This window comes from Epinephelus lanceolatus, chromosome 12 (assembly GCF_041903045.1).
Source record: "Epinephelus lanceolatus isolate andai-2023 chromosome 12, ASM4190304v1, whole genome shotgun sequence".
Classification (NCBI taxonomy): domain Eukaryota; kingdom Metazoa; phylum Chordata; class Actinopteri; order Perciformes; family Serranidae; genus Epinephelus; species Epinephelus lanceolatus.
The window spans coordinates 21194187-21221653 of NC_135745.1; the positions used below are offsets into that span (position 1 = coordinate 21194187).

Consider the following 27467-nt stretch of genomic DNA (forward strand, 5'->3'; position numbering starts at 1 on the left):
GAAAAACACCAATTTCTATTCACGGTTAATTCAGAGGACTCTTTATTTGGTTGTTATTCAATAAAACAAACAAATGTGATATTACCTTACCTCAGGTATTTAAGCTGCAATAACCTTATTCATGTGTTGATGATTAAAAACAAGCAACAGGGTAAAAGTTCCTTTTGTAGCCTGTGGGTGCTGTTGAACTTTTTAACTCTGACTGGACACAGGAATAATGTGGCACACGTGAATGTATTCAGTTAGAAACTTTATTTAATACAAATATGACCACAAGCCACACTCTGTTAGCTTCATTAGGCCTGTATTTTTTTTCTCTTCTTACAAGGTATTTTGTTCTTTAAACATACTTTAAACCACATTTCTGTACAAATCAAACACAGCATACACTTAAGGTATTTCTGTTGGTCAGACACAATCAGATAGCAAGCGTTACCTCCAAACAGAATGAAACAAACACACGAACGATCATACACTTTATAAGAAACGATAAAACAAACAAAAAAAACAAGGCATCGAAGACAGAAGAATGTGATGATCAGCATATATACCGGATCATTTTTTCCACAGCAGTTGAGTGAGAACAAACAATATTTTATATATATTTATACACCACGTACGTATCCCAGGATCATACAGGATGAAGTGTGATTCTTCCACACAAGATGCTTTACTTTCATAGAAAGAATGGAATTTCATTTTGTTAATCATAAGATATATATCTATTTGACTTCACCAAACTTTGTCGAGAACAAGCAAATAAAAATCAAAAGCAAAGCACGCATCTTAATCATCACAAAAACATCTGAGCTACAGAGTGAATGCGGAAACACTTCAGCCAAAATAATGACGATAATAGTGGCAATCTGTACGCAGCCATGATCGGAAATTGTGCTTTTTTTCATTGAATGGTTTTTGACCATTTTGGTTTTTGGTTTTTGACTTGAAGGGAGACTTTGTTATAATTCAGCACGGACGCTGTTTTCACATGATGTTGTGTCAAAGTGGTTAATAGAGACAACAATACTTGAAATTGGTCCACAGTCAGCAACCAAGAAACATTTTGTGCACTGTCAATTTACATCCATTAAAAGTGCTCATTTTTGCCACTGGCAGGCTCAGTGTCTGACATTGTCACGGAAAAGAACACTACATTCATCCTTTCATTCATTCAGTTGTAACCGTTTATCTTGCTCAGGGTCGTGGGGGGTCTGGAGCCTATCCCAGCTGACATTGGGCAAGAGGCTGGGTACAACCTGGACAGGGCGCCAGACTATCACAGGGCCAATTTAGAGTCACCAATTAACCTGCATGTCTTTGGATCGTGGGAGGAAGCCGGAGTACCCGGAGAAAACCAACGCCCCCGCCCTGGGTTTGAACCAGGAACCCTCTTGATGTGAGGCGACAATGCTAAGCACTGCACCACCGTCCCACCCATCACCACAGAGAAATACAATTCTTGTTCTGAAATCTTACGACAGGTGACTTGTTGCAGGATAAACAAAGGCGGAGACGTTCACGAGAGATGGAAGGTGAAGTGCTGGGAAAAGTTGGAGCACAGAAAGCGTAGCTTAGTATTATCTAAAAGATTTTCAGTGTCATGGATGAATATTGAGCTGATTTCCATAAGTCATGATGAGACTTTTCCTTGAACAAGACTTGGTTACACACAAAAAAACTTTAATTTCCCTGCAGGATACTGTCTGTGATGTTATCAGCCGTCCATTTAATGTTCTTATTTTTGCCACTGACAGGCTCGAATTGCCATTGCAAGTGTCTACAGAAAATTTAAATTCTTGTTCTGAAATTTCATGAGAGATGACTTGTTGCAGGATTAACAACAGTGGAAATGTTAGTGAGAGATCGAAGGGAAAGTGCCAGGAAGAGTTTGTTGTGTTGGAGGACAGAAAGCGTCGCTTTGTATTATCTAAAAGATTGTCAATGTCAGGGCTGAATATTTATCTGATTTCAGCAAGTCCACGAGATGTTAGGACGAGACTTTTCCTTGAGCAAGACTTGGTTACACACAACAATAAACAGAACAGCGAAAGGAGAAGAAAATTGTTTAATTTACCTGCAGGGTCAGTGATGTTATCAGACACAATCTAACAATCTGAGCCTGTCAGTGGCAAAAACAAGCACTTAAAATGGACGTAGATTGATGGTGCACATTGCCGCAGCATTCTCTCTGAATACTGTTGTCTCCATTAGTCACTTTGACACAAAAACATTGGAAAACAGGGTCTAGGTCGAAAAATATCAAAGTTTCCCTCCAGGTCTCAGTCGGACTCTATGTTTTTTATTTCTCACTACCACATGTTGTCATGTTACTGTTACACTTGTGCTGGAAGTATGATCCATGGCACATCTGCCCACGTCTTTTTCTATTAACAAACACAATATAATGCCACTGACGTGCTTTCTAATAGCTTCCTCAAGTATTTCCTGTTTATTTCCGAACAAGATCCAATGGCTCTTCCTCTGGTCACCAGAGGCATGGGATCAGTCTTTTGTCTTTTCACATTCACTCACACACACGCAAACATGCACACATGCACACACTATGGGGTAGCGCTGTCCAGCACCCCAAATCCCCACATTTTGCCTCGCAGCCTACAAACATAAACCCTCCTTCAACAATTGCTTATATTAACATATTTTCATAACAGCTGATTTGTCTGTGGTGTCAGAAGGTCACTCACACAACAAAGAGGTAAAACTAGAACTCTTCCTCTTGCATTAATTGCATACTCTGGTCTACTGTCTATGAAGACCTTCAGTGAAGTGCATGTGGGTGAGAGGCGTTCTCAGGGTGCAGCTTAGACAAAGTGCGTTGGATAAGTCTCGGTAAAGCCACTGAGGGAACATAAGCAAAGGGTGAATGAATCCTGCCACCCTGACAGCAGCAGTGCTTGGTGATTAGGTATGTATGCACGCACACACACAAACACACACACACACACACACACTCTTACATATTCCCATCTACAGAGGACCTTGCAAATGGAAAATCCTTCATTTTAAGCCGTCTCTCCAGATCTGCTTATTTCCACCGTTCCGACTCAAGCGTCATCTTTTACATTTACACACATACTTTAATACTAAAGCTGCGGATTCTGAGGTTTGCTGAGGAATGTGTATGTACCTTACATGTTAAAAGTTTCACTGTAAAACAAGGAATACAGATCGTTGTGAGAATGGGATACAAGGCTTAAAAAAAAGAAAAAAAACAAAAGAAACAGATCGTACAAGGCCTAGCAGTTACTGTGAAGTGCATGTTAACCAACGACCAATCATAACAAAATACCAATTTGAAGTATTTCCACATTGCATTGGTGATAAATTACTTTTTTTTTTCAGACAAGCAAAGGCATCACGATAGAAATCAATAACTTAAAACATACCAATTATCATAAATAATGACTGCATTGTTAACAAAACACACTTGATTCGCCAGAGCTTGTAGAACAGAATAAACATTAAAATAACAGCGAGACAATATAACATGAAGCTGCTTCATTTTGTTTTTAAGTCACATCTAAATGTGCATCTTCACATATTGTTGGCAAAACGTATATCCCTGGTATGACCTTGAGAATTAACAATACCTAACATGACTCAGTCAGTACAAGTGTCTTAAACTCTACAGGGGGAAAGTGGTGATCTGAAATCTGTTCCAACTAATGACCACGCAGCAGAGAGAGTCGGGAACAAAACTACACTAACTGTAGCTTTGTGTAAACTAACTGCTGCGTATGGTTCGTAGCAGTTGTTTACCTGCCACTATCACTATTTTACTTTATGTTACAAGACAGAATAAAGATCCTTCCTGCTTTGAACATTTCATATCACTTCTTCAGGGCGTTCAGGAAATGTGAAAAACTTGATTCAAGAAAAACAATGTCTTTTCCTTCTGCGCAGCGCACACTCTGGTGCTAAGGGCTAATGCCTCGCGTGGGGCTTCAGTCGTGTCCCTGATGGCAAATGCAGACCATCCTGTTTGCTAGAAGTTACAGAGAGAAATCTCAGATCTTTATCCCTGTGCTGTGATGGGGACTACAGAATTCTTGCTGGGTTCGTATTCCTTCACAGGCAAGAGGAAACATGATCATTTAGGTGGTGATTAGTATCGTCTCCCGGGGGTGACAATTTTAAGGGGATTATTCATCAGGATTTAACTTCCACTCAACTATAATTACTGTTTACCAGCTTATTTTGTGTTTATGGTGATAACCCTGTTACTGTGTGTGCATGTCTGAGAACTATATATGAAAGTTTAGGTTTCAGTCCATGTGTTTTCTGGAGATGCGTTCAAGTGCACAGCCCAGTTGCATGTATATGAGCACCTGGATATCCATATGTGCTGGATTAGAGCAGTTCATCAGGGTTGAAGTCTGGTATGGGCTGTCTCCAGTAACAGAAAGAGCTGTACTCGGGCAGGACAAAGGCCTCGTTCTGCTCCTTACTCAGCAGAGGGAACACATGCTCCACCAGCTCACTAAGCCGACTGTAACTGAGGTCAGAGAGACAGGAAGAGAGACAGAGAAGCGGGGATGGACAGATGGAGTGAAGAGAGATAATTAAGGGTCGAATACTGAATTGTGGAACAATTACTTACAGCTTGTTGGCAATCATGCAAAAAGATTTGACACACTTGTTAAAATGCTTTACTTAAAATACATAAATGCAGGACATCAAACTTAAAGCTGAAAACATTTTCTGGCAACTTGAGTGCAGTGAAATAAGGTGGCATACACTCAGTTACCAGTTTATTAGGTACACCTTTCTGAAACTAATGGTACAGTCCTGCAGTAAATTCTACTTTGAAGAAGGTTATAATTGTTTAAACTGCTTCAAAAAGTTGTTGACTAAACTGCAGGATCATTTTGTATATCTGAGGTATTTCTGTTATTTAGCCAGCCCTCACTGATACAAATTCAATTCAATTCAATTTTATTTATAAAGCCCAATATCACAAATCACAATTTGCCTCACAGGGCTTTACAGCATACAACATCCCTCTGTCCTTAAGACCCTCACAGCGGATAAGGAAAAACTCCCAAAAAAAAACCCCTTTAACGGGGAAAAAAAACGGTAGAAACCTCAGGAAGAGCAACTGAGGAGGGATCCCTCTTCCAGGACGGACAGACGTGCAATAGATGTCGTACAGAACAGATCAGCATAATAAATTAACAGTAATCCATATGACACAATGAGACAGAGAGAGAGAGAGAGAGAGAGAGAGAGAGAGAGAGAGAGAGAGAGAGAGAGAGAGAGAGAGAGAGAGAGAGAGAGAGAGAGAGAGAGAGAGAGAGAGAGAGAGAGATATGCAGGTAATGACAGTAGCTTACAACAACATTAATGATGTTGGAATATAATGGGGTGGACATAATGGCACAATCTCAGTACAACAAGGTAAGATAAATTAAGATAAGTAAAGCCTTTATTGATCCCCAGAGGGGGAATTTGGGTGTTGCAGCAGCACAAGTGCCAAAATAAGTACAGGTACATAGAGACAGGTAAAAAAATAATAATTAGAAGTATAAATAAAAATAAGGATGAAAATATAAAATATAAAAGTGAAATTAGACTAAAAATTACAATGCAAGCAGTGTACCAACCATCAGAGTTGTACTGCAACATCATCTAATAATGCCATAAGGTAGGACTGACTGACTCCATTAGTTTTAACTGAGTGTACCTAATAAACTGACATCTGGGTTTGTATATGACATCATTAAGTTGTTATCATTAGCATTATGTGAAATTTTGTGTCTGGCAAGCTGACAAAAAAGTTCAATCCTGTAATCACCCTATTTTTTGTTCTGTTTTGTTTTCTACAATCTTCCAAGAGAAATATCTTGCTCTTTAGATGCTAAATTTTCCTCTATATTTACTGAGCTGAGAGCAACTGCACAGTGGCGTGATAAATCTCTGTGGGTGTCTCACTACGCCAGAGCACTTTCACATAACACAAAGTCATTTAAAAAAAAAAATCTTTCATTCATATAAAATATTGACTGATGCAGCTTTAAGTTAATATTTCTTTAGTCTCAATATTCAATTTGGCGGGTAACTGTAAGATTTGGGGTTCTCATGGTACCAATGTCTTGTTTTTATTATTGTGATACTTTAAAGTGAGACAAACAAATCCAGACAATGTACTTACGAGGACTTGTTGCCCTTGGTCTGCTCCTGGATCAGCTCTCCCTTTGGGTTGACTGTGAAGATCCGACACACTGGAACTCCCACCTCCTTATAGGCAAACACATCCTGTATGGAGACAAAAGAAATGGAGACATAAAAGAATATGAATAAAACTAGTTTATACATGATGAAAAATTAGCCACTGGGCCTTTAAAAGCCATCTGAGAACACACTCTATCATGTAATTTTCAGAAAGCAGTTCTCATACATAATACACAGGGGTACAAACTGACATAAGTGCGTTAATAACATTAACCAAAGATTTCCTGTTTGTGTTCCACCTAATGGCAATATTTCCAGACTGAATGTTCTGATGGGTGAGTGCAAGGCTGTGTGTGTTTGTGTGGGTTGTTTTTTTGTGTGTTTTCTTTTCTTTGGCAAGCGTTACAGACAGACAGAGGTTTGATGGCCGACCCAGTGTTTCATATGGGTGTTGGTGTTTATGCAGCTGAAGATGGGACGCTGTGCCCTGCTTGAGCCCCCGTCAACAGACGATGTCACATGGGACCCGCACTCCCGCCAGTGACCTCAGCCCAAGTTCAGCCCAGTACTGATTTCATATGTTTATGTCTGTTAATTGATAGCCAACGTGTCATGTTGGTCTTGCAATACATCATGTCAGCGGTGGCTTCTGGAAAACACGGCTTGCTGTCATGTAAAAAACGAGCGCTTTAATGTCTGGGAGTCTGACATCTTCAAACATTCATTAACTCACATTAGCTCTATTCCCAAAGGCAGCGTAGAATGGCTGCTTGTTATGCTGGAACAGGTTCTTGATATCTGTAAGGCATTCAATCTTGAAGATCTCTGGTTTCTTCTCAATCACCTCCCTGAAGCAAACAGACAGATTGATTAGAGTGCCACACACATGCATGTCCTTATCGTGGGTCAAATCTGAATTAGAGTTAACATCGTAAAATACATGCTAAGCTTCTCCCAATCATCTTCCTCTCTAATCTCTTTCAGATATATTTAGTTTTTTCCTGTAGATACATGTGAAATAATGTGTGAATTATTGAACCCCCCCCCCCCCCCCCAAATATTAGTTTACAATCATCAGTTTATTAGCTTTCCTGAAGCTCTGATGGTAGGGATGTCTCTGTTAATGCAAATTAAATCAAGAGAACCATATAAATATAGAATAAATGTGAAATTTATGGACATGACACAAAAATCCACATGCTGCAGGTTGCTATGGTGACACATTAACCATGATGTATAAGGTAAAGGTCACAGAAGAATCCAAATGAAATGATATATGATTAACATGACAACACAGCAGAGCAGCTTCTCAGTGTTCATCTAAACTAGTAACTAACAAGTTTGTTTACTTGTGTCACCTTTGACAGAGAATACAGACAATGGAGATGGCTTTTGGCATAGTTAAAGATTGAAATTACACTACGCTAACATATGCCATCACAAATTATTTCGAAAAGGGATCAGTCGCATCCTGTGCTAAATCTTGTTCACCGAGAGACCAATCATTTTCGCAATTACCAGCTACATTGTACTTTGTCAGCGTCACTTTGAGTATGTTACTTGGTCTCCTATAGAATTCCATCCACATCTCCATGCTGCTGCACAGAAATCTACAGAAATCAGCTGGTTGTTGTTCTCTTTGGTCGAACTAGCTAATTAATAAACATGTCAATCAACCATCAAAGGCGCTGCTTTGGCAGCTGTCCTCTCTTTGAAGATGCAGCTCTCAGCTCATTCAGAACCGACTGTGGAAACCAGGAAATGAAGATGAAAAAAAAAATAGAGTTGTTAAGAGAGCAAGAAGATGTTGAACATGCGTAGATTTCTAAGAGCTGATGGCAAGGCTACCAACAGTTAGAAATTCATGAGTTTGAGTTTTCTGTGGCCTTAACAACCTCGGCATACGAAAGGCTTATTATAATGAACGAGGATTTGGGGAGGATTTGGAGTAGGAAACTTAATATTTAATGTGAAATTAAGTTTCCAGACAAAAAGGATTATAGTTTGAAGGGGAACAAATATGGTATGGTTTGAAATCAGATCACAAGATTCATAATAAGGAGCATTTAATGTATGTGATAGCTTTGGGAAAAAGACGTACTTGGCTTAGTAATAGTGAAACATTTATGTTGTATGTTCTTGTACCTGTGGAAGGCGGAGAAAAGGCTGCTGGGAGACAGCATGAGAGGCCCTCGGGGTAGAATGATGCCTCCGTCATTGACCCACTGCAGATAACCTCTTGTCATGTCCGCCATGCCAATAGCCCGCGCTGAGCAGTACAAGAACTTATAGCCGTTCCTGCCGATGGGGAGAGTGGTGCTCATTAACAGTTGTTCCAATACACTTTAATATCATGACCATCATTAGCAATTACTAAGAATAGCTCTTTAATAAGATCAGATGCTTTCGTAATGTGCAGATGTCACACAATCCATCATCTATCCTCTATACCTGTTTATACTAGAGGGTCACAAGGGGCTGGAGCCAATCAATCACAGGAGTGATGCATAGAGACAGCCAACTCACGCTCACATTCACACCTACCTATTAAGAGCTGCCAATTAACCAAATCAGCGTGGCAAACTCCACACACAAAGGCCCCAGCTGGCCGGTTTGAACCCAAAACCTTCTCGCTACAAGGTGACAGCGCTAATCACTGCTGCCCTGAGGTCGAACCAATTCACTGGAAATTCTACTAACAGGTACAGATGGGTGACAAATTAAAGGGAGAACCAACATGAAGTGTTTCAGTATGGAGGCAGGCCAACACAAGCCTCCAAAACAGCTTCAGTGCTGTTCCTTGCCAAGTCTGTGGTACATAATGCAGGGATGAACACCACTCTTCCACAAGATATTCTCTCATTTATACAACTATTAGTTAATCTAGTAATCTCATTGACTATGTTTACATGCACATTAATATTCCATTATAACTCAGAATATGACAATATTCTGACGATATTCCTTTTTTGAAGAAGTTATGTCTGACACACTGATGTTATTCAGGTGTTAGGGGCATTTTTTGGACATAAATAAAAGACATTCAGAATATTCGTCTTAACTGGGGTTTTTATTGTAGTTTGCATCGCACGGCCTCTTGTCTGTTTACAGTCAGCTTTTAAACGTTGTACACAAACCAACAAGCCCGCAGTTTTCCAAGCTGTTGTTAGAAACGCATACACAAAAAAAGTCCACATTTCTGGATGGACAGAGAAACACACCTACTTTTAAACATTATGAAAGACTTGGATATCAACAGATTTTTGGTTATGCACTAATATTGCAATGCCGAGCTTTTCAAGAAAACGACTGAAGAAATGAAAGAGGGAGGCTGTGTTCGCACGGTTAAACGAAAACCTTATTTTGATGCAAAGAGGCAAAATGACACAAGCAGCTCCAGCTGTTCCAAATTTTGACGTTATCAAAGACATGTTGGGGCACTTAAATTGGAGTATGCACGGCTGCATGCAAAGGAATATTCATTCATTCGTTCTCCGTAACCGCTTATCCTGTTAGGGGTCACAAGAGTGCTGAAGCCTATCCTAGCTGACACTGGGTGAGAGGCGGGGTACACCCTGGACAGGTCACCAGACTATCACAGGGCTGACACATAGAGACAGACAACCACTCACACTCACATTCACACCTACGGACAATATAGAGCTGGAGTACCCAGAGAAAACCCACACTGACACAGGGAGAACATGAAAACCCAACGCCGAAGGGCTCCCCCACCTTGGGTTCGAATCAGGAACACTCTTGCTGTGAGGCAACAATGCTAACGACTGCACCACCGTTTAGTGGGAATATTTTTTTATCTGGAATAAGAGTCAAATTCAGAATATTTTGTGCATGTAAATGTGCACATTGAGATTTACTACTCAATCTGATTTCAGCAAATAAGAAGAAAAACAAACCTAGCCAGACACAACAAAATAATCAGAGACTATTACAGACATGACTAAATAGATTTGAAGATGAAAGTTTATATCATATTATTGGGTGTTATTGAGATGGTAGTGGAGACTATTGTCTCACATGATGGTCGAAAATCTTTCAAACATATGAAACTATTCTGAGTTCTGATGACTGTAAAGGCTGTGGCATTTTATTTATGTCTTTCATGCTCATCAAACCATTTAGCGAGCCCTGATGCATGGAAGCATCTGCATTTGATATGTTTCTCCCGTCTGTTATTCAGTTTTTCCTTTAATTTGTCCTCCATCTGTATAGTAGATTCTATTTATTATCACTACTAATGGCCACAGTAGCCTTTTTCCGCCTGTGTGGTTCAAGTTTCCTTTTGTCTGCATGACTAAAGCAGCAAAAACAGGTCGAAATTAAAGTTTTTAAACCCACAAAAGAAACCATGATGAGAAAAGTGGTTGAACGCTGACATGGAGTTTCATGGTGTTTTTACCTTCTACAATAATTCTGTCCTGGATATAGTTAAACTTCCTGAGTCATCAACCTCAAGCACCCCACGCAAACACTGGGAGAGCATATCAACTCCACAGAGAGACTATTGGGAATCAAACCCAGACAGTGCTAACCACTGACCAACCATTCATCCTTCCTCTGTGATTAATCAATGTTGTCGTGCACTTACTCAGCTACTGAGTGGTAGAGCTTTGCAATGCCCTGGTGGGTCCAGTCCTTCCCCAGCTGTGGCAGGATCTGTCCAAACACATCTGACCTAAACATTCAAACAAACACAAAGAGATATTAGTGGCATAAAGACGGAGATATCTTCATCTGCCAGGTAACAGGCTCCTAAATCGTAGCAGATGTAGAGTAAACGAGTCATAGGAAACATGTGCTTGAAAGAAGAAACTAGATCGGTCGTACAGACCATTCAAGAAGGTCATATAAAGCACCATAACTACTTTACCATTTCATCATAAACAGAACATTATGGACCATTCTCCACTAATGAGGATTACGGGCCCATAGGGCGAGCACTGTCTCAACCGCAGCTTATGGCTGCGTGTGCTTACAGACAGAAATGTAAATGGCCTCATTATAATAGTCCCTGTGCTCTTCACCCTGTTACTCAAAGAAAGCCACATGTCACAGGTTGGCCTGAAGGGTCACAGGGATAATAAGCTTCAGTCAATCTGGACCTGTTTGATGTAAACCACCTATGAACCTCATAAGAGTGGGCGTCAGGCAGATATCAGACTTGTATCAAAAGAGATGGGGCTTGCTTTAGCTAATTAAAAAGCTTAAAACCGGATTATGGACTTAATATCTGCTGTTTGAGAGGGACTTTAATTTATCAATGGTGATGAAACTGCAAAGAAAAGATTCTAGGAAGGGGAAAAACGTGCTTTAAAACTATTTTATCATCTTCCTCCCTTTTGTATACTAAGCCAAGCTATCACATGTTCTGCAACAGCTTCAGTCACTGTTTATTCACCTGCTGGCCTTCATCTCTGATGATCACACAGCCCATCAAATAAGGAGCGTTATTTCACAGTATGTGGGCAATTTATAGACATGAGAGACTCAAATTAGTATAACACTTGTACATGTGCTGTCTTACTGAAGCACAAATTACTTTCTTTCTGGCGATGTGGATGTTTACAGATCATGATCCAAAACGAACATGCGTCATCTGTTACACAGACACTTTTGCATCATTTCACACTATATATTACAAAAGTGCAAAAAGGTTTTTACAAGAGTACGAGCCATGTTCACAGCAGAGATTCGCAACGTGACAAGTTGAATCTCACAACAACTTGCAAAGTGCCAGTCGACAACGTTCTCAAAACCAGTTTACACCAATGCAACAAGAGATTTGGTGCGCGGTCTCCATAGCGATGACTTTCTATGCTTAAGGTTTAACTACCAGCTTTTCAGGTTAAATTAACAATCATAAGAGTACTTTGTGAATATATGTGTGTGACATGTGCACATACAGCCAGCAGCAGCAGCGACACGTCATGAGGATGAGATGGCCTCTGGCTCAGCGGGTATAGAGGGCTGTTGTCAGAGAATGCCACAGCAAACACACACAACACTTGCTGACAGGTTGTAACTAACTTGGCCGGCTGACTTTGCTACAAGCCATTTGGCTGCTGACACAGGTGACGTGCCTTACGCTCTAAAACCAGCCACTGGCGATTTAACAAGCTGAGTCACAGCAGACACAATCAGCTGACTTGAGTTGAGCTGGGACAGGCCAGTTCACACTATAACAACTTTCCCCTGAGACGTACGTAAATGGTTTCACCTCATTGTTGATCTTTGCTCTGAACTGGGCTTAACAGAAGAATATACTACAAGCACGCACAAGCTGCTGATATTATATGCAACTTAAGGGAAGCTAAATCCCATGCACTGGTGGAGACCTGATGAGCCCTGGACAATTTACTGCACTGTTCAGTACTCCCCACAATCAGTACAGTTAAAGAATACTTTCACTAGAAGCTAGTTTGCCACAAACTCTTGTTCAGCATTCACATGTGCATTCATGAAAGTAGAATAACACCACATGGAAGTTCAGCACCATTACACTGCTGAGGTTATCAAATTGTTGTGAGTGACTTGGAGGCACATACTTGGTGATAGTGCCATCGATGTCAGAGATAATGACTTTGTCATCCCAGTTCCACAGGTAGATGGTGCCCTCGCAGCGACATGTGCCCTGGTATTGAGTGGTGATGCTGAACGTCACATCGTTAGGTCCCTCCTTCAGTTTCAGACTGGCCTGGTAACACAAAGGAAGACGGTGAAGGACATCTTAAGGCGCAGGCGATTTCATTCACTAACTTGTTGCAACAGTGTGGGCTTTACTTTGCACTTTGATTTGTTTTACCATGGTGCAGTGAACATGTACAGGTCTTTAGAGCCCCCTACAGACTGTTAGAGGAGCTAACACAATGCAGTTCATAGCTGGCCAGCAGAGGGAGCTCTACACTATGAAATCAACCCTTTCAAGTACAAATCTCATTGACTTTTCTACACCTCCAGTTTATAACCTCATCAATATTGTAATCTGAAAACCAACCAGATTTTTATTTAAAAATTAAACTGTCAAAAAAAAGTTAAACTTCAACTTATAAGACTAATTAAGCAGCAGAATGCTATACTTTTAAAGAGGTTGGCAAGAGATGATTTTGAGGAAGGAAACATGTACTTACTATCTGATCAGAGGAGAGGCGTAGTGACTTCCTGTAAGTGTGTGGGCTGGGGTGGTGCTGACCATCTACTGGCTGCAGTCTCTCCTGACAGGATGCAGCGCTCACCTCCTTGGCCTCTTCATCGCTGGATGAGTCTCCTGCTTTAGGCCTAAAGGGAAACAATATGTATGTGTATCTATATATATAGATAAATTACTTGGAAACAAATCAAGTCAGTGAAGTAGTCCTTGTGGTTGTATATATTTCAGAACTATTTTCCTGCTCCTATTTAATAATTCTGTGCAACTTAAAAACTGCTCAAGACCTGAAGCTGATTAAAACACTATATTAAATTTCACTGAACACACTCAGCCCTTCATTATCTGCCATGTAACCTTGCCAAAACAGCTTGGTTCATTGACTTAATTCTCTCACAATATAATGTAATTATGCTGAGTTGTTATAAAACAGATTTACAAAGCTGTGGATTTTCTCTGACAATGTCATCCCAGAGTTCAACATGCCACTGGACTCACTTGACTCTAACGAGCACTAATAAACCTTTGGGACCACTTACGGCAAGGGCAGTTTCTCCTGAGACATGGAAGGTCCTTCCTCTTCCAGATGAGACTCCTCCTTGGTTTCAAGCTTCGTCTCTGACTGGAAGAACAAAGGGAAAATGTGGATGTGAGTCTCACAAAAAAATATTTTTCAGTGCAAGTTTTAATACTTGTGATAACGTGTGCACACCTGCTTGATTGCACTATCTGCCCTTTTTCGCCAGAACCACCAGCGACCTGACTTCTTTGGCATTTTCTCCTTCACCCAGGCCTCCTCTGTAGCCTACACAAAAAGACAAAGACAGTTACTGACAAGCTAGTTGCCAGTTTACAATGATCCATATATAATGACACCACACAGAGCAGAAATCCAAGATCAGTTACCTTTGGTAAGTTCTTCTGAAATGCTTGTAGACTTAAAATCAAGGGTGCAGCTAGTGCCCAATTATAATATCTGGGAACAAAAGCATTACGTAAGAGACGCTATCGACCCCGCACTTAGAAAATATATCTCTTGTATATCTTATGTGTGAAATAAATATGCTTACTTACCTATTTCCTATCTTTACAACCAGGTTGGGGTTATCTATAATTGCTGGGTTTTCAGCAAATTCATGATAGGTGATGATGTGCTCCATGAACCTTTCTGCAAACACAAAAGACAGGGAACATTAATTAAGGACAGCACATGAAAAGGTCAGCGGTGGTGAGCCATATCATCTTACTTAACGCCAGACAGAAAGGTCAGGAAACTTTTTCTTCCCTCAGCCACATCAGCTGAGGGCTTATAAGACACGCTCAGAAAAGTTTACAAAAGCACGCACATGTAGATGATAAATACTTGTATTTAATTGGCATCAAATGACGTTTTGACACTTCCAGAACAGTCACAAGAGATAAAGTACTGTTTCAGCCCTTGTAAAATAGACACTTGTGGCCTTAAATGGAAATGTGGGTGCCTTCACTTTTACCATTACACAAAGCAGTCTGGTTTTTTCTATGTAATAGAGCCTCCACCAACAGTGGCTGGACGCCTTCTAATGACGTTAATGCAGTTGGTAAAACTTTGTAGTTACACAATGAATTTAGTTTTTTTTCTCTACTGGCTGAAGGTAACTTTCTATCCTGCATAAAAGTCCTAAGTGCACTTTCGCCTACATTTTTTATGAGGGCCATTCTGGCGTACCTTTGGATATTTCAGCATTTTCTGTGAGGCCTCCGCACAGAGAAAGAGTGACGTCTGGGAGGTCACTAGCTGAGTCAGACAGACACTCTGTCCCGCTGTCAGCAGCTGCACTGCCCACTGACTGCGGGGACTGTGAACCAGAGTGCATCTCTGAGTCCATCCAGTGCTTTGTCGCTGCCTCAGACTCGCTGAAGGAACAAAGAGAGAACAACATATCATAATGCTGGTCTAGAAAGAGAATATTTTTGCTTCTTTAGTTTTAAAATAGACCTAATTTAGCTTTCCATTTTTAATTAGAACAGGTCAAGCTGTGACATTAATTAGGTGCCTCTTTCATAATCTAACCTCTTAGGAAAATATCGTGCAGCAACATCAGGTTCAAGTACATTCAGGTCATCTAGGTAGATATCCTCAGGACCCTGATGTTGGCTCCTCTTTGGGACACCTACATCAAACAACAGAAACATTTACCAGTTAATGTGCGATCATAACTAAAAAGGAGATGTCTCAAAGAGGCTGCAATAACGCACCTTTCTTCTTTGAGGGTGAATCACTCTGTTGGCTGCTGAAAGGGGTGGAGGTTGCCACATTGGGTGGCAAAACATCCAGGGGCTCCGTGGGGGAAACAGGACTTACAGAGGTTATGGTACCAACAGATGCCAGAGGAATCACAGGTGTCATAGTGGTAATAGGGGTGCGTGGCTCGGGCTTAACAATGGTACACACTGAGGAGGAGGAGGAGGAGGAGGCACCCTCTCCCCTTTCGATCTCAGACTCGTTCTCCATGGCCTCAGAGCTGAGGATGACGCGGAAGTGGGTGCTCTCTGATGGGGTGATGGTCACGGTTTTTAGAAGCTCTGGTTTCTCTTTTTTGGTGACCTGGATTTTGGATATCAGGGGGAAAAGGTCACTAAGAGGAGAGTATGACAAGAACTATGTATCTGTCAATGAGAGTGATCCAGGTAATGATAAGAAAAAATCTTATGTGAAATAACTTTGATCAAAATGACAAAATTTCGCCTAGAGTGACCAAAATCTTCGATATAATCTGATGACTAAAAAGGAATAGGAACAGTTTTCATCGACTAAAACTATAGTAAAATAGTTATGGCCTTGTTTAACCTATAACTTGACTACAAAAAAAACCAAAAAAACAAACAAAAAAAAAACAGGATGAAATTAATATGATAAAAAATTAACAAGGATATTCACCACAGAATTAACACCAAATAAAAAAAAGCTTATAAAATTAAAACTAGCGCCTCACTACAATTCATTGTGCTAACTTAAGTGTTGTGTTTGTTTTAATTTTATTTTTTAACATTTCATATTATTCTGCAGGAAAGCTATATTTCTTATGTTCCAAGCTGTTCCCAATAACCAAGTGCACGCTGCTGTGGTTAAGTTGTGTCTGTGAGATAGAGCAGATAATATGTTGCACGTGTTGGCTGCCAATAAATAAACAGTTGTCAATTAGTGATTCTTTCTTATCTCTTAGTTGTAATACTTGATTTACAACATTGTTAAGAATAGTTAAATAAATATAATGCTACACAATAAAAGGCTTCAAATAAACCCAGTGACTGGTATCAGCAGATACTGCTTCTGGCACTTAATTATCTGACCAAAAATCATGACAGGAGAGAGGTGCTTACCCTGGTTGTTTCTGGAAACTCCCCCCAGGTCCACTGCATGTGGGACTCAGCTCTGAGTAAACTCTCTGAGGGCCTGACCATCAGCTCGGAGTCACTCTTTGGGGAAAAGGCCTGAGACAAGCCGTGACTAAAGGGATAGATAAGCAAATGCAAACAATCAATAAGATAGAGTCTATTTACGTATCTCGGCCACACTCTTGCTGACGGCCCTCTGTTCATGTCAATACATACCTGTCACTCGCAGGCCAGTCCCCATCAGACATTGGATAACCATCGAGGCTGTGTCTAGCTGCGGGTAATTTGGGGTCAATATCTCGCATTGTGGTCACTGAAGGTGACCTATATAGAGAGAGTGAAATGGATACATAATTAATCTGTGTTTAAACAGATCCCTGCTATAACAGTGAGCACTGACCCTAAACCTACCTTGAGACATGTGCAGCAGCTTCCTCGTCAGAGCTCATGTCCATCTCAAAGATCTCTTCATTTTGCCCAGTGCTGGACATAGCAGCAGTCGTAGCAGCAGGTGCGTTAGCAGCAATAGCATTACTGGTAGTGACTGACATGGGCGGGGTCAGCTCCTCTCTTCGGGGGTCTCCTTTATGCTTCTTCCTCCGTCGTTTCTTCTTTTTTGTGGCCACGGTGCTTGGAGCAGGAGGCTCGGGTGGGTCCTCTGGGTCAGCGGGGTCATCCTCCAGATCCTTTGGTGGCCTGTGCTCAACCTCGGAGATCCAGAAAAGGTGACTCTCGGTGGGGATTGGAGAGGTGGCCAGGTGGGCAGGGACAATCTGCTTAAGGATCGATGAGAATCAGTGACTTGAGGCTTAGGATACATTTAAACAAGTGCAAACCAAACAAGCATTAATGGTTCTTAGTGTCTGATCCTAGCCTCAGACTGAAGTCCAGTAAAACAGGGTTGTTGTCACTGGATAGCTGTCACAATTAGAGTTTGGAAAGCTTGAGCAAAAGGTCTCCAGTCAAATGTGGCAGCTACACAGCTGTGGAGCCATTATTTCCTCGCACAAACATTTCCCTACACGTGTGCTTTGCAGTCAGAGTTAAGACTGTTGTTGGTTCTGGTTAAGGCATTGTGATCACATTTAATTGAATAACAAATATATCAAAGGATGAGGACATTAGCTGCTCGGCTCAAACACTAAACAATCTTATTTAAAAAAGGTCTCTGCTTGACAAGCAACACAGCACATTAGAAACCCGGACAGATGCTGCTGTCGATGTGTGATTGAAAAATAATTTGCAGCCCATTCAATATCTCACTTAACTTTTGCTGCTAAGCTTCACATAGCAAAAGCAAATCTAAATCAAAGTCTGTGTTAATAACCCACAGCTGTATTGTCATTTCATTCTTATTTTTCAAACAGCGGGTGACTTAATTACTGTGTGTAGTTAATTGGGTACTTACATTCAGCTGCTCAGCTTCCTGGACAAAAAAGGCCTCTCCATTGTCACCAAGCTTCATGTGCAGCTCCACTGGCTCTCCATTCACTTCAATGTCAATCTGGAAGAATTTGGCAGATTTAAGCAAAACAATGGTACTTTTCATGCGGAAATATGTTTGCTTGATGTCTAATTAGCATGCATGTATGTATATATACATCTGACTATGCCTTTCTGTTTTGTTATACATCCAACATTACATGTCAGGCCACATAGAGAGCCTGCAGCTACATACAGCCCCATCTTTTTCTGGGGGCTTTACAAAACCTAATAACTGTATGGGTCCTCTGGGCTTGCATTCAGAGGAGCCTGCCAATAGAACAGGGCCATTCATGTTTGCCGGGCAAACCCCCAGCGGACCCGAGGCCATTCAGAAACTTGACACCATAAACGCAAAAACCAGATCACGTCTGGCACTGCAGAGACTAAAGAAGAGGCAGAATTTGACTCACAAGCGCTCAGCCTGCTCTGAAAACCTGAAACCAAATCATCAATATTAATTCTCAACCAACAGCCACCAACATCATCTGTTTCTCCTGTGATCCGTCATGTTGTATCTTTCCTTTTGCTGATGTCCTTTAATGCCGCTGTGGTTTCTAAACAGCCTCAAGATTTAATTTCACCCCCTCAGGGTTGCTAAGGGCAATTTATGGATGGTGAGTGATGGCTGGGAATTTCAAGGCCCAATTAATATTGAGTCGGAATAAATGAGGGTAGTCTTCAGTCTCTCACAGCTGGTGACAGGTTACATTCACTTGACTGAGTTGTGGATTTGCCAACACCATGCTGGATTACTGGTATTACTAGAGGCAATGGATGCCTGCAGATGCTCAAAATTAAGTCTTTGTATTGGGTTGTTTCTCTCTGGCAGCACAATGTGACTTTTGAAGTTTGTGTTTACTGCGGGCTGGAAGAGCAGAAAGCGGATGAAAATAACTATTTATGCATAGCTGAGTTTACTTATGCCCAAGTGATTTTAGAATCAAAAAGTACTTAAAAACATTTCAGGTTGCCAACAAAAGTGACTAGTGTATGGGCAGACACACACGCCATCCACAGCCAAAATTTAATTAGTGTTTGGCTGGCAGCTACAACTTAATTCCCACTCTGAATTTTTTAGAAATATCTGCATATCAGTGACAAATATCGCATCATTTATGGGATCCAGTAACTTCTAAAAACATATAAATATATATTGCAGCAGCCCTCGAGGATGTGACAAGTGATCTCAGGGACGCACGCATAGCTGTTTGTTACACAACAGCCCTTGTTGTTGAGGCCATCTTCTTCACATGTCCTCCCCTTCCCACTCATTCAAGTTGTAGAGCTGTTGCCATGGAAACCACTCATTCAGTCCTTCCTCTGAGCCCATCAGCATTCTGGGTAGGTGGTGAGACAGTGTCAATCCCCCACAAATCATTACCCACTCTGATCCTCAAGCAAGTGAATAAGCTTTATTCAACTCGGAGCATAACATTGCTCTTCTATTAATAGAATCCATGGACAAAGTCACCATTGATAGTGATGTGGTCGGAAAAGTCATTTAATTATAAACGCTATCTAGTTTTAGCCCCTGTTAATTATTGGCTGAACACCATGGAATATTCTGAATCTTTACATAAAATGATAAACTCAAGTAACCTCAGTTTCACACACAAGAAAGTTTGTTTTAACTGATGCTGAGACAGGTTTCTGTTACAAATCTCTCAGAAGGTCTGCTGTTTTAAAATTCATATTTGGCTTCATATTTACTTACTTACAACAACATAAAAACTACCACAAACACAGGCTTAACTTGCTCTCACTATCCATCAACTAGGCCAACACAAAGGTGCAACAAAATGTCATTCTCTCAAGTGAGAAGTGGGTGCTATAAATAGCCCCATTGTTCCTTGGCCATGATTAATTGGATCTTATCTCCAGGCCAGAATATAAAGTAAAAACTACTAACAAGGAGGGAGAAAAGCCCAATACAACCCATCTCCCAAATGCTTTCCTAAATGATTCAAAAACGCTCCACTGAAGCTATTAATTCTGGCAGAAGCGACATGAGAATAGGTAACCTTGTAGTGGTAAATGGGGCAACTTATATTCAGTGAAGCACACAGATGACCCAAGCCATGGATCTTCTTTATTTAGCCATTTACATACACAAAATATTTTGGCTTATAACAGCTGCCTACTTAACCATTTACATGGCTAATGAAAATGAATATTGCACAGCCATGCATACTCCCATTAAGGTGCCATAACGTGTTGTTTATCACATCAAAGTATGGAAAAGTGATATGGCTCGAGCCACAGTTTTTCACTGATGGTGAACTTGTTGGACTTTGGGAACACAGCTTCCCTCTTTCATTCCTTCAACCACGACCAAATGGTTAGCGTTGCGATATTTGTGCATTTCCAAAAACCTGCTGATATCCAAGTCTTTCATGATGTTTAAAAGTAGGTGTGTTACTCATTGTGACCAGAAATGTGAGCTTTTCTTTTGGGGATGCATCTCTACCCCAGCCTTGCCAACCGCTGTTTGGTTGGTTCGTGTACAACGTATCCATGGCAACGCACAGAGCTGACCATAAATGGGGAAGAGACCAAGTGTCAGAAACTGCAGTAAAAACCCCAATTGACAAGTATATTCTGAATACACTGTCCAAAGAATGTTCCTAAAACCCAAATACTACCGGCATATACCACATATCTAACTCGGAAAATACTACATTTGGAAATGGGTTTAAATTGGGAATATCCAAAAGGAATATACCGTTTACATGACCGCATCAAATTCAGAATACTTTCACATTTGGAATAAAAGTGTAATATAAGTGTGCATGTAGACGTGGTTAATGTTTTGTACAACTTATGAGAGTTTAAAAGTCAAAACTGACATTCAGCAAAGCTTCCTCAAAGAGAAACCCTTGGAAGGTTAATGTGACCTAATGTTCAGGGAGAGCCTTATCTTGGGCTCCTCGTGTAGTACTAGCCACACTTACTGTAAGAACTAATGCTTGTCTTCAAGATTGATTATACTGTATGGCTTTTCAAAACATTCACTAAAGTACACACAGTGAGGAACAGGGCCTTCTCCTTCGAAGATGAAGCATTCTTACATACAGTCCTTCTCACAACTGCGCATTTAGAAACATTTCCTGAGGGAGATTCATAAACTTGAACTTTCTTGACATGGCGCTCACTAATTTGTATAATTATATGACTTTAAAATGTTAGTGAGAAAAAACAAGGAAAAAAGATACTAAATTCTTCAACTTACCACTTTCTCTTTGGAGCGCAGTACACCCAGCTTGCCGAAGCGCACATGGAATGGTGAGCACTGGTAGGTGCCATCCCTCTGGCGGACAACAACAACATCAATGCAGCCCGACAGCGTGGCCTGATTAATGCCTTTATACAGTTCTTTGACAGTTACCAGCACCTGACCTGCCAGCTGGCCAACGTAGTTCATCGTGTCCGCCTGAAGGAGGAAGAAGAATATTAGCTGAGTTAAGGGAAAGACAGGATGAGGATGTGCTGCTCAGCAAAAGTCCACAGGAGTAGACCGTTTTGGCCCGTACAAGTTGTGAAATGTAGTTGTTTTCCACTTGACTCTCTCAGTCTATCAACTGTCGTCTCGTCTTTTAAATATCGTCTTCTGGACAGTCGCACGGTTTTATTTCTCTTTTGCTTTCATCTCTCAGCTCCCTCTCTGCCTGCCTGCCTGCCCTGTGGTGTCTGTTATCTCCTGACTTGTTTACAGCCTGCCTCTGTTACACTGTCACTGGCCGCTGTCCCACATGAGCTGCATCAGAGAGGGGGGCTGACGGCTGGACTGAAACAATGCGAAGAGACAACCTCACAAAGAGTTCCCACTGCCGCGCTGCAATGGGAGCAGCTGACTTCCTGTTTACATTCATAACTCTGCTAAGTATATCAAATAGATGCTAAAAGCCATGGTTGTGTGGCTATAATTATTCGCACTTGGATTAACCCTGCACATTTTCTCAGAACACTTTTTTTGTTGTGCGGGAGAAGCAGTTTCAAAGACTGTAAAGTAATTTACAAGCAATCTGTTGAAGCTACTAAATCAGAGAGCAAATTGCACACAGGCCTAGGTTAATCATACAAACTTTCTGCCTGTGTTACTGAACTAGATTATTTACAGTCTACACAGTATACACAGTCTAACTATTAACATAGCAAACATGATTTTGGTTTGTTCAGGTCAGGGTCTAGTTTAGTGGGGCTTGTAAACACGTCCCCTGCTGACTTCATTGGGTTTATGCAACTTGAAATAGTCCTATCTCACACTGACCTTTTGTTCAGACTCCAGCAATGAGAGCAGTGGGGGGGGGGGGGGGGGTGATGTAGAGTAGAGAATAGGGGCATTTGTGCATGGGTGGCATCATGGAATATGGCAAACTGGCATGATATGTTTCATCAGAGCGTGAGCTAATGAATACAACGCAATAAATTATTAATATACTGCAGGGTACTTAGAGTAATTCCCACACTTCCAACCACACACAGGCAGGCAGCCATTGTGATATCAAACAGCCAACACTGTAAGCCGACAGTTCAAAGGGTCGTAGAGGGGTTTAGATGATTTGATATGGGGCCTATTAACAACAGGAAGCTCTCAATTCTTTCAAAGAACTTCACCCCACATTTGTAGACAAAGAGGAGCATGGAAAAATACAAGTTATGCCCAAGTTAAGGTCCTTTGTTCTTCCTTCTGGAAGATAATAAGGAACTATAGGCTAAAGGAAAATATTCAGTCATATTGAAACCCTGGAAAAATCTGTCATTCAAAAGTTTATTTTATTATGACTGCCTGTATGGTGTAAGGAAGTTCTAAACTAATAGAAAGGTTACTGAAAAGCTTGTGTACTACAAGACAAAGAGGCTGCCAGAACCATAATAGACTATTCACAGAAGAAAATGCGTTTTATGTTGTTCAGTGCAGCAAGTATTGGTACAAACACAGTGATTCAATAGGCATCAAGCAAGAAGACAAAAACTGTTGAATCAAACATGGTATAAAAAAAAGGCAACACACATTAGCTAAAAGGTAATTTCACTTTGCCACTGTCAGAGTTCAAATATCCACATGTCACATGTTGTTGGTCAGTTCTATGTATGTTGGTTCTCTATCTGGATTTTTTTGTATCTCTGGAAACCAGAACAGTCTTGTTGCTATCAAGCAAATTACATGCGGCATAAATTTGCATCATTACGTAATAAACTTTCACTTTTAATTTGATACCACAGAAAGTCCCACTGCAGATGTATCAAGTGCAGAGCTCCTGGACTGATAGTGTTAACACAAAGCGCAGAGACACACAAAGACATTTGTCTTTAACAAACAGCCATAAATCTCATTATATAACTGGGAATATTTGACATTAAAAGTAAAAATGACCTTTACACGGGAGCTGTCTGAAAAGCTGCCAGTATTCAGTGATTTATCAAGAGCACAGTCACATGTGACAAACATGCTTTACCTTCTGCCATCCAGTGTCTTTTCCTTCTTTAGGTGTCAACTCAAAAGTAGAAGTCCACACAGCAAGTAGCTACACTGCCAGACCCTGAACTACAAATTAAAACAGGACAGCCTTGATATTTTGGACATGAAAAGATGAGCAGATTTAACAGACAATGCAGGCTTCCTGACTAGCCAGATTACTTCAGACCATCTCAAATACAAACACTTCTGTCACAGTCCCTAAAAAAAAACAGTCTCCAATGTAGCCCTAAAGCTGACATCATCCATCTGATTCACTGTATTCAGGTGTCAAGCCACTAGGCTTGGCGACAATCATATGCCAATAAATCCAAGCAGTGTGCCAAACCAAACAAAACATGATGACTAACAGTATACCGTGCCTTCCAGCATCAGGCCAAAGCTGTGACCGACTAAGAGACCTGTCAGCACTGACTCACCAGGGACCAAGACGACCTCAGAGACAAGGACTCATCCTGTTCACTGTTGTCTGTGTTGTCGTCTGTGTTGTTTCCCAGGAGCTCCCAGTCCCCCCAGGACCTCTGTCTCTTCATCACTTTTTAGTAGAGCACCAGCTCTCACTTTACTCAGCTCAGGACACTCCACTGGGACCAATGTTGTCTTCCCTCAGATAATGATGATAGTGTCGCCCTGCCATACTAAATCTAATCTCAAATGTGGCCCACCTTATCACTTTGGAATAGCCCTCCCAAGGGTAAATACCAGTACACTGCTATCTGACGTGATTGTGCAACACTGTCATAAACTTTGTCATCCTTCTTCTGGGCTATTATGTGCATGATGTGCACTTGTGCTTATCCAGTCAGCTGACAGGACACTAAGGCTTCAGCCAATGGGATGGCCTCTTTAAGGTGGCGGTGTATGGCTGATAAGAGGCAGCTAATTCCTGTGAACGGCTATGCAGTGTTTTTACCTGATAAGAGCACAAGCTCAGGGAAAAACAGGCAATATTCTGCAGTGTGACATTCCTCTCAGTCAGTCACATGTACGATACCATCATTGCTGCGTGTGCTAATCACAACAGGTTGATGGCATTCCTCAGCTCCAGGAATCAACCAATGGGATATTCAGGACATTGGACTTTAACATGTTGATCTTTTGTTGTGTATTACCCTTGAACTTCTTGACATCATGAGCATGTGATCACGACAGTGAACAGGTGAAAGCTCTGTAAATACCAAGGGTATAATCTCTGCAGGGGTTAGCCTATATTAAATATCACTACATCTTGCCACAATTAGCCCAAGTACTAATTTTAGTCGTATTGACATCCAATACAGATAGAACTGGTACATTCATGAGACTGCAGTCCATGCCATGATGAATTCAAACATGTTTTGTCATCAGGAAGTTGTCACTGGTCCGACTTCCAGCATCCTCCAGCCTGGTTTAGCTCCTAAGTGAGTGCCTTAGATAAACATAATGCATGAGGCTCCTCCAAAAAGGCCTCTTCCCCACTGTCCCATCTGCTAAGCCTTTTGTAAACACTATCAAACAAAACACACAGGCCTACTGGGTGCAAGGCTGTTGAGTCATCCTCCCCCTGTGCTAGGATCTGTTCTGTGTTTGAATATTTGACAAGATCCATGCATAAATAGATTTATACTTTCCTTTTATAAATGAAATGTGCTATGTACTGAGTCACAAACAACCCAGGAGAAACTGAATACACTAAGCAAATATCAATGTAGAAAGCCCTTGTCTTTACATATAGTGTACTGGTACCATTATGAGTCACGAGACAAGGCATCTGAGTATTATGGTCTTAGTTAGTTTGAAATTGATTTGTCCACAGAAACAGATCCCATCTAGTCTATCATGACATTTCAAAACTTTTTGGCTTCGCCACACCTGCTGTATTTCCTCTCTAGAGTCCTCAATCAACGAATATTAAAACCAAAACTCCAGTAGCATGTGTAAAGTAAAGGTAAAAACTGGTCAGGTCTGAGCTCCCAAACAACCCATCAAACCACTTTCCCTCTCCTCTAGGATGGCACAACCCACGGTAAATAGAAATCAAGCACAATTTTCAATAATTAGACAAATAAATTGTCCTGGTTGTGGTTTAGCTTTTTCTATAGTATGCATTTTCTTTCCTTACTTTACTTCATTGCTTTATAAAGTTGTTTACCTCATGTAGGTGGGAAATGTAAAGGATTTTCAGCAGAAAATGCTTGACTATGTACAGAAAATAAAATAAAAACTTCAAGAACATGCAGGAGTCAATGAGTTCAACTTCTGTCTAGACAGCTTTCTCATCTATAACGCTGTGTTTTTGTTTTATAGTTTAACCATTTCCCCAGTCTGTTTCAAACTGTCCTTCATTCATCCGTATCCTGTATGGTCTTTGTTTGTTTTACTGCATAATTATGGTTTTCATCTGTAATGATCTAGTGAACATTTGCTGTGACCTAGTGACAAAAGAATATGTCCTGTGACTGAGTGAGACAAACACCCAACACATGGCTCATTTTACACTCACACACTTAAGTATTAGGTTACACCAAACTGCACCAAAATGAGCCTACTTATTATGTGTGTAACATAAACCATGGCAACCACAACCCCAGACAGACAGGCGGTGTTGGCTTTCATTACTGCACATTATATAGTGCAGGAAAAACAAATATTTAAGGATTGAAGAGGCCAAAAGCACTGCAATGTTTTTTTTGTTTTAAATACAGGTACAACAACCATTATTTACTCAATCTTTTAGGCACAAGGCATACTTCTCATGTTTGGTAAACTACAATCCTCTGCACTGAGATTCAATGCACACTCACTGTGTTAAATCAGTCAAAACCAGGAAACTTCTGGAAAATGTAGTTTTTAAATAGCACCCACAGGCAGGTGGTTTGTTTGGTGAGTTGGCAGCACTGCTTTGCTTAACGTTACAAGCCAAGTAAAACACCTCTCACAGTCCACTAACAACAAAACGTGAATTAACACAAGATACAAGCTAACGTTAGCTGCATGTCGCAGATAATTTGGGGCTAAAAATGCTAATTTCGGGGATTAAATCTGCCATGTTGCTTGATTGAAATGTCACCAGTGCGCGAGCGCTCGAACGTTACATGAACGGAAAATGCGGAAACACACGAACAGAAAGCAAAAACTGAATTTTAAATAATGTTTACAAAGCGCTGTAAAGCCTGGGAATTAGTGGTGATTCAGAAAATACACAGTGGGGGAGAAACTAGTGGGGGAAAATAAATGAATGGGGACGGGGCTCAGCTAACTGCTCGCCTGTCCAGTTAACCCGCAGCTAGCTTTAATGTTATGGTGGGGTTACCGTTAACGGTGAAACGGTAACAGGGTAAGAATAGGTGCTAACGCTAGGTCGCCGGTTTCAATGAAAAGCGGTTAATTTGTTACACTATGAATGAATTCACAATTACATAACATTAACTGTTTCCTCTGGGTTATATTAATGTATCATAGCTAAAAATGTTAGCCAGCATACAAGCTAGCTAACGTTAGCTGACGGTACATTCAGATATGCATTATCACAGGCAGCAGCAGCAAACGGCTATCAAACCGGGTGAAATCATCCTACCGCTGACTACTTACCTCTCTGTTACTCCAGCGGGGTGCTGCAGATGAAGGACGTTACGGTGTCCTCAGTGAGTCCCCATTATTTTGCCTGTGAAACTCCTCGGAAGCCTCCTGACGTGTCCGTGACTGGACCACCGTGGCTGACTGGTTGTGCTGGAAGCAGGGAGCTGAAGTTGACGGGACAAGGAGCCGCACAGTGGCGGCGCACTCTCACAGCTG

At 41.0% G+C, this 27467-nt stretch overlaps 1 protein-coding gene across 5 annotated transcripts; it reads right to left on the bottom strand.

Moving 5' to 3' along the window:
- Positions 1–240: 240 nt before the first annotated feature.
- On the bottom strand, positions 241–27467 carry lpin2 (lipin 2). 5 transcript variants are annotated; one of them, XM_033650644.2, is made up of 21 exons: positions 24113–24432; positions 23674–23762; positions 21447–21647; positions 18141–18236; positions 17144–17508; positions 16949–17056; positions 16718–16844; positions 15593–15941; positions 15408–15507; positions 15063–15250; positions 14429–14522; positions 14261–14330; positions 14067–14159; positions 13894–13976; positions 13338–13485; positions 12756–12904; positions 10799–10885; positions 8335–8487; positions 6923–7037; positions 6170–6273; positions 241–4513 (listed from the first exon to the last, which is right to left on the bottom strand). In XM_033650644.2, the coding sequence occupies exons 3-21, from the start codon at positions 21636–21638 to the stop codon at positions 4369–4371; spliced, it is 2766 nt and encodes a 921-aa protein (XP_033506535.2). In that variant the 5' UTR covers positions 21639–21647; positions 23674–23762; positions 24113–24432; the 3' UTR covers positions 241–4368. The 5 variants fall into 5 exon arrangements, with proteins under 5 accessions (XP_033506535.2, XP_033506534.2, XP_033506532.2 ...); XM_033650643.2 differs by lacking the exons at positions 23674–23762; positions 24113–24432 and adding an exon at positions 27264–27467; XM_033650641.2 differs by lacking the exon at positions 23674–23762.

Excerpts from the sequence above, each read along its gene's own strand:
- lpin2 (XM_033650641.2), bottom strand. The coding sequence starts at position 24,226 with ATGAAGAGACAGAGGTCCTGGGGGGACTGGGAGCTCCTGGGAAACAAC. Across the intron at positions 16,845-16,948 it reads GACTGGCCTGCGAGTGACAG|TCACGGCTTGTCTCAGGCCT; the intron begins GTATGTATTGAC and ends CTATCCCTTTAG. Across the intron at positions 7,038-8,334 it reads CTTTTCTCCGCCTTCCACAG|GGAGGTGATTGAGAAGAAAC; the intron begins GTACAAGAACAT and ends TGTTTGCTTCAG.